This window comes from Quercus robur, chromosome 12 (assembly GCF_932294415.1).
Source record: "Quercus robur chromosome 12, dhQueRobu3.1, whole genome shotgun sequence".
In the NCBI taxonomy this organism is placed as follows: Eukaryota; Viridiplantae; Streptophyta; class Magnoliopsida; order Fagales; family Fagaceae; genus Quercus; species Quercus robur.
Genome location: NC_065545.1, coordinates 39,789,319 through 39,797,531, shown reverse-complemented (window position 1 = coordinate 39,797,531; position 8,213 = coordinate 39,789,319). Strand labels below are relative to the sequence as shown.

The 8,213-nt window shown below is 34.6% G+C and overlaps 1 protein-coding gene across 1 annotated transcript; it reads left to right on the top strand.

The window, feature by feature from the left end:
* Positions 1 to 1,114: 1,114 nt before the first annotated feature.
* On the top strand, positions 1,115 to 7,561 carry LOC126708849 (guanine nucleotide-binding protein-like NSN1). Its single transcript, XM_050408821.1, has 9 exons — positions 1,115 to 1,271; positions 1,367 to 1,611; positions 2,294 to 2,396; positions 2,509 to 2,682; positions 3,084 to 3,322; positions 5,478 to 5,742; positions 6,058 to 6,237; positions 6,451 to 6,662; positions 6,958 to 7,561. Exons 1-9 carry the CDS (start codon positions 1,253 to 1,255, stop codon positions 7,324 to 7,326), a joined length of 1,806 nt encoding a protein of 601 aa, XP_050264778.1. The 5' UTR covers positions 1,115 to 1,252; the 3' UTR covers positions 7,327 to 7,561.
* The last annotated feature ends 652 nt before the right edge of the window (positions 7,562 to 8,213 follow it).

Here is an 8,213-nt window from a genome sequence, read left to right as displayed (position 1 = left end):
GATTATTTTTCTAACGTGGCTTATTTTATTGATTAAAATGCTGACATGGATGAGGTGGCAGTGTCACGCTGGCTTTTTAATTATTATTTTAATAAATGGGTTTGACAGCTAGGACCTCCGTTTGCCACCTTAGCATTTTTTTGTCACTGGGTTGATGGTAGTAGGGGTGTCAATTCGGGTTAGCATGTCGAGTTTGTGTCGTGTCGAGGTAGGGGACTAAATGACTCAACCTTAAACCGACCAATTTAATAATCATGTCATGATCTTTCAACCTTAACCCAACCTATTAATAAGGCAGGTTGACCTGACCTAACCCATTTGACACGCTTAATAAACGAGTCGTGTTGGATTAAAATGAATATAACACAACCCATTTGTTTGTTTTTTTTTTTGGGGGGGGGGGGCTAGCTTTCCTAGTTAACACTTGATAGGATTATCAAACTAATTTTTTTTTTTGAAAACTATGGTTATTAAACTATTAACAATATATTTATTATTAAAAATGAATAAAGATATTAATATATAGAGAGGGTGCGGTGTGGTATAGTGCGGTTTTCTTATTATAAAATCGCAAACCGCACTGCACCATACGGTGCGATGCATTATTACACGTGGTTCGATACAGTTATGTCATTTTGCAGAAGGTTTTGGTGTGTTTTTTATAATTTGTGCAGTTCGGTGAACATCCATAAATATAACCCCTACCTTTGTTAAAAATTTAAGAGTAAAGACTAAAAAGTTGAAAATTTTAATATAAAATAAAATGAATTCTTAAAATTGTTTGAATGTTGAGAATTTCTTTTTCCAAGAAAAAAAGAATTCACAAAGTTGTCTAGTAAGCTCAATTTGAAAAGTTTCTAATAATTGAATAAAAGAAGTTAACTAAAACTATCTTTTAAAAAAATCACAAACTCCACTAACAAAAAAAAATATTTATGTTGTTATTATTGTGACCGTGTGTATGTGTTGGATCCAAATTGAATAAAAAATTACTGTACTATAATGAAGCAAAAAAAAAAAAAAAAAATTTTGACAAGTTTATAATATTTTCAAGCTTGAAATATTAGAATTCAAATCCTCAAGGTATTAAATTAAAAAATAAAAAATAAAATTAAATAAGGTAATCCTTTAATTATATAACCCTACTAGTATTTTCATTTGTGTTGTACGTGAGTAAAAGAGGAGAGGAGGGGAGAGGAGTCAGCAGCAGCAGGCAGCCCCAGCAAGCAGGGTTCCAAGTTCCAACCTCAAGATGGTGAAGAGGAGCAAAAGTAAGCTCTAACAAACAAAAACAATCCCCCAACTTGGGGAAAATTTCTCTCTCTCTCTCTCTAAAACCATTGATTCATTTTGTTTTTTGATTCAGAAAGCAAGAGCAAGAGGGTCCCTCTAAAGAAGAAGCACAAGATCATAAGGAAGGTGAAGGAGCACCACAAGAAGAAGGCGAAGGAGGCGAAGAAGCTCGGCCTCAACCGTAAGAATAAGCCCGAGAAAGACCCCGGTATCCCCAACGACTGGCCTTTCAAGGAACAGGAGCTCAAGGCTCTTGAAGCCCGCCGTGCCCGTGCTATCGACGAATTAGAACTCAAGAAAGCCGAACGCAAAGAAAGGGTATATATATATATATATATATATATATATTATTTCCTAAACTTCATTCATATTTTTGCTTACTCATTATTGTGTATTGTACTTTTATTCTATGGAGAAAGTTGTATTTTTTGATGGTAACACTTTAATCCCCTTGTGTTGTGTGGTATTGTTTGATGTGAAAATGCATCTCTAAATGTGTGATTGCTTGCTGATTGTGTGCTATTTGTGGTATTGTTTTATGTCTAGACTGCAACACTTAAACCCTTTGCAGTGATTTTCTATGCAAAAAATGCACAAAACACCCTGCTTATTTTTCTTCGTGAAACACGGAACCCCATGAAGTTTTGAATGCAACACTCCCTAGTGGTATTGTTTTATGTCTAGACTGTAATACTTTAACCCCTTTGCAGTTTTTAATTGTAACACAAAAACATCCTATTGTTTTATCACTTTTATGTGGAAATGCAACTCTAAATATGGACACATGTTGTGCCCTGGTTACTTTCACTGAGGGGCAGGGAGACTGTGTCTTAAGGATAAACAAAAGGAGGGGCTTGGGGGGGGGGGGGGTGTTGTGTATTCTTTTTATTTTTATAGGTTATGATAAATTTTACTGTCCTGGTAGATACTGTTCTCTAATGTATATGCAACAAGTTATCGCTTTAAATTCATAGTGGTACTCTGCTCTGCTCTCTTCCAGGCTCGAAAGAGGAAGTTGGGTTTACTAGAAGATGATGATAGCTCCCAATTGGATAAATCAGCTTCTTCAGCAGATAATTCTACTGGAGCTGGGAAAAACAGGGGTACGTTAATTCTGAATGTTTTATTAAGAGATGTATTCTTGGTGGAAGAATTATTTTTCATTGGATCTACCTTATCTTTTTGCTACTTTTAATATCTATTATTTTCATACAGATAACTCAGATAGAGCTTTCTACAAGGAGTTGGTTAAAGTCATTGAAGCATCAGATGTCATTTTGGAAGTTCTTGATGCTCGTGATCCCCTAGGTACTAGATGTGTTGATATGGAGAAGTTGGTGATGAAAGCCGGTCCTAACAAGCATCTAGTGTTGCTTCTAAATAAAATTGGTAATCTTTGCTCTCTCTATCTCCCTCTCTTTTGCATTTTTAAGGTGATTAAAGTTGTGTCATGATTCTTATGTTATTCCATAGAAAATTTTGGAGAAGCTAGAAAGTGAAAACAATTACGAAGAATATTATGATTAAGTAGAATTTAGATTAGATGTTTAATGGAATGGCTTGACCAAAATATCAGAGGAACTTCTAAGAGTACACAGATATAACTCTGAGTGTGCTCTAGATGTTACGTTTTCACTATCAAACAATAATAAATCATATATTGGCTGCCATTTAAGTTCATGACTATCTCACTATGTATCTCACATATAAATGATTGAGAAATGTTTCATCTATGTTTCTTGTCCATATGGTTTCAGCTTGTTTATTTGTCCTTGTTACTCGTGTCTCAGATCTTGTTCCTCGTGAAGCTGTTGAGAAGTGGCTCAAGTATCTTAGGGAAGAATTACCAGCTGTTGCATTTAAGTGCAGTACCCAAGAGCAAAGATCAAACTTAGGGTGGAAATCAAGCTCAAAGGCAGCGAAATCAAGCTCAAAGGCAGCAAAACCAAGCAATCTTCTACAAACTAGTGATTGTCTAGGAGCTGATACTCTTATTAAATTGTTGAAGAATTACTCAAGAAGCCACGAGGTATGTTTATCACTTGTCTTCTGCAATGACCACATATTTCATCTACAATGACTTCTCTGAAGCTTTATAAGATTTTCAGTGGGGTATGCTGTTTGTTCTTGGGGTTTCTTTTGCCAATATAGTTTATAATGTGCAGTGTGTGCATGAGCATAAACATGTGTCCCATTGGTGATATACTTTATGTTTTGTATTGTACATGCGCTTGTATGGTCTTCATTTGATTTTTTTTTTTGATAAATTAATTTATATGTTAGCATGTGGAGTTTGCTTGACTTGCTATTCTCACTGTACTTGGTTGGAAGTTAGTTATTGTTATAAAGAGTCTTTGTGCAGTGGTTTGTAAAGTGAATTTTCTGGATGAGGTGAAATAGGTTTGAAAAGTTGATGATTAATCAGTTGATATGAGCAACTTGGCTTATTGTATGTGTGATTCTTATTTCTTATATTCTGGTGAATATCAGGAAAATATATGCCTTGTTGACCAAAACCTAATATTCTCTTTTAGGGAAGTTTTGTTCTCAAAGTGGGTTTCAAAGTATGCCTTTCAAGACCTGTATTAGTGTTCTTTTTAATCCACATATCAAAGCTTCTCAATTAGGAACCATGGTGAAGATTGTTTTACCTTGTACCACTTCTATACCAAGTTCATGTATCTACTGATCATAGTTATAATCTAAGCAGGAGCTCTTTTGAGGTTTTAACTGATTCCAGGAATTTTGGCTGTTTTGTGCTCCTATTGGCAAAGCCTTGGCTTTTAGGTTTTGTTTATTATCTTAGTGGTCTCATATCTCCCAACATTATTTATTAGGCATTTGTGGCAGAAATTTTGTTTTTCTTTGATATAAGAATGACTGCTATAGATTTTAACAGAGTGATTCTTTCTATTAATAACACTAGCCCCCACTCATTTCATACCTGTGTGATTGATAGTGACATGGTACTGTGAGGAAAAGGTAAAAGGAAGTATTAATAGTGATGGTTGGCTTCAGCTTCTGTGAGGTTTAAGAGAGGTGGTTGGTTACTGGTAAGCAATCTTATCCCCAAATTTGGGTGAAATGAACTATAACTGGTGAATTAGAAATTTATTAAAAATTTGGCTTGAAACTGAACTTCTCCTTTGGAGGATAAATGGGCCATTCTGGTCTTGAAGTGAACTCTTCAAAGAGCCTAATTCATATCCAGGAGAATTGAAGTGCTGGACATAAGAAAGTAAGCCTACGTAGTACCTTAGGATGATTTGAGTCAAACTTATCTTCAGTGGGGAAGAACTGATAATTATTTTGCACTTATTTCCCTTTTATTTTGTCAGTGCCATTTCTAAATTGATAAGGAAATTAATTTGAATTGAGTTATGTTGAGGAAGAACTGATAATTATTTTGCAAACTAATCTTCGGTGGGGAAGAACTGTATTATTTTCACATATTTTGCTTTTAGACTGTCAGTGCTTTTTCTAAATTGTTAAGAAAATTAATTTGAATGAGTTCCCTAGCTTCTCTCGATTGGATGTTGGGTACAAGGATTCTTTGTCTGATTTTATGCGGCATAAATTTTATTGTCCATCAAGTGAAACTTCCATCTTGGAAAGGCATCTTAAACTGAAAATAGCACTACATGCTATTTGAAATACTTGTAGGAATAAACATTTTGCCGGGTGAGTTCATAGACGTGAGAACCTTCAACTAAAAAATTACTTAACTTTCCTTTACCTGGTGATTTATGCACTATCTAGTACATGCGTGTTGTACTTTGTGTGTTGAACACAAAATCCTTTTGGGAAAAAATGGAAAGAAGAATGATGTCTTGTTTTGCTAATTGGATGTTCCATGGTTTGGTGAATAGTGGTTGGCCTTATCAAAATTGTATTAAACTAGGAAATTGTATTAATTTAAATAATAATATCCAATTAAAGCAAATAGTCAATGATAATGACTATGATGATGGTATTGTGCCGATGGTAATGTATTCTGATAATAGCAATAGTAATGATGATAATGCTCATGTATGACATAGTTTGGAGGCATCTGATGTGTTTGATGTTGCTGGATTTCTACCATATTTGTTTTTATTACTTAATGGTTCTAGTTATTCCATATTTTTGAATTTGGATAAATAGTTCCAGCCATATTAATCTATTGTCCTCTGTATTTATGGCAGATCAAGAAATCAATTACAGTGGGTGTTATTGGCCTGCCCAATGTTGGTAAGAGTAGTCTCATTAATAGTTTAAAGAGATCCCATGTTGTCAATGTTGGTTCTACTCCTGGCTTAACAAGATCTATGCAAGAGGTTCAGTTAGACAAGAATGTCAAATTGTTAGACTGCCCTGGTGTTGTGATGCTTAGATCTGGAGCAAATGATGCATCTATAACTCTTCGAAATTGCAAAAGAATTGAGAAGTTGGATGATCCAATTGGTCCAGGTGAGTGAATTCATTTTTATGTTTTTGGCTGTTTATTTGCTATTCTGCTTGAATTCCTTTTCATGTGGCTAAAGAAATACAATGCTTTGTCCCGTTATCAGTTTACATTGTCTCTCCATTTTGTCTTCATATAAAAGGAAATTGCATATTTAGAATCAAAGACAATGAATGTTAATTAGAGACATTACAGTGACGTCAAATTCTGTTACATGTATTGCACCAGAAGACGAATCATTTATTTAAAAATAATAAATAATTTTTGTGGATTTTGTAACTAGACTTTGATATCATACTGTCCCTGCTCCATTTGTGCAGTGAAGGAGATTCTAAAGCTTTGCCCGGCCAGTATGTTGGTAACTTTGTTCAAGGTCCCTAGCTTTGACTCGGTTGATGACTTCCTTCAGAAAGTGGCTTCTGTTAGGGGTAAGCTGAAAAAGGGTGGTGTTGTGGATGTTGAAGCTGCCGCAAGAATTGTTCTGCATGACTGGAATCAGGGTATGTATTAGTCATTTATGGTTTATGTGCCCTGGGAATACACAATCAAAACAAAGAGAGAACAAGAAAAGCAAATTGTAATATATAAAGATTCAAAGTGGTGATAATAATTTGGGTGTGAGAGGTCCTGAGTTCGATTCTTAGAAAGCCCCTAATTATCTAATGTTATACTTATAAAAAAGAAGTGATGTTAATAATTTCATTTTGTTGTAGGTAAGATTCCATATTACACTATGCCCCCAATTAGGAATCAAGGAGAACCTTCAGAGGCCAACATTGTTTCTGAGCTTGGGAAAGAGTTTAACATTGATGAGGTTTATAACACTGAATCTTCGTTCATCGGAAGCCTCAAGTCTGTTGATGATCTCAATCCTGTGGAAGTTCCCCCAAGTTGCCCCCTCAATTTTGACGAGGATATACTCGAGGTTTGTGATCTCTCTTGGTTTTAAGCATCTATTTATAGTCTTAGGATGTGAAGTGACTTTATTAGTGCTTGAAATCTCCATCCCTGAGAGGAGCACACCTCCTCATTGTTTGTCTGTGGCTCTTTTAAAATAATTTGAACAAGTTAAAAAGATTTTTGGGTAAGTGAATGGGAAAAATACTTAATTGAAATGGAATTTAAATCAAAGTGGAACTAAAATTTCATTATATGCAGTTTTTACAATTTATGAAACTAATTCCTCAATGGCCAATTCTTTCTTTGCATTTTATAATTAGAATGATGAACCAAAACTATCAATCCAAGTTGATGAAGGCCCCGAAGACATGGCTAATGATGAAGATGATGTGTCCATGGCATGTGAAGAAGATGAAGAAGGCAGGAACAAGGGAAAAACTGCTACTAGCAGGCAGAATGAGAAGTTATATGCAGTTGAAGGTATGCTTAATACAAAGATGAAGAAAGCAGAGAAGAAGAGAAGGAAAAAAGCCGAAAAGTCAATCCCAGAAGATGCCATGGATGATGACTACGATTTCAAATTGGATTATTTCAAGAAGGGATCTGCCATGGATGTTGGTGATAAGGACAATGAAAATCAAATAATTGGTAAGGTGCCTATGTCAGGTATTGAGTTCCCTGATGAGTGATGTAAGGGATAAACCATGAGTTAAAAATGGCATGCCTACTCCTTAAAATGGACAGCATGCTTTTCTTTTATTTTATTTCTTTTGGTAGAGTCATCAAATTTTGGTTATAATATTTTATGTCATCCTTTTGGACAACATTTACACCGAAATGTGAAATGAAATATTGAATTGTAATAGAGAGAGAAAGTTCATGTGAAATTTGATATCAGGCTAATCCAATGCCTTTTCTGTTCAATCTCTCTCTCTCTCTCTCTCTCTCCCATGCATTGGCTCGTGTACATACATGCTGGTGTAGGAAGCATACGACCTCCATATGCTTCAATCCATGACTATGAGTCATTTTCAGATGGAAAATCGTCTTCAATTCTCCTTATTATGTGAGGCTGTGGTCTGTGGAGCACGAACTTGGATCCTTGTCTTTGCCTCTATACGACTATACCTTCTTCTTCTTCTTCTTCTTTTTTTTTTTTTTTCCTTATTTATTTCTAAGTTTATAAATTTTTATAATTATACCTCTTTGCCCGCAATTACAAAATATTTAGTTTCCCAACCTTGTGAACAGAACACGGAGTAGACCAAAAATTGTTTGTGTTTAAAAAATCCAAATTTCAGAATTTTGGAACCCTTTTGCCAAGCCAAGAATACCAAGTGGGTATCCTTTATTAAAAACTTAAATAACTTACATAATTTCCAAACTACAAATTACATAATTTCTCTATAGTTTGGGATAGTTTCAAATTAACCCTAAAATATTATAATTTTATAATTAAAATTATGCACTTTTTAAATGGATTCAATTCACACCCTCATTTGTATCTCTCTATTAACTATCTAAAACATTTGAAATTCCGAAGAAATTTTGCCTCAAGTACATTCAAAAAGAATTT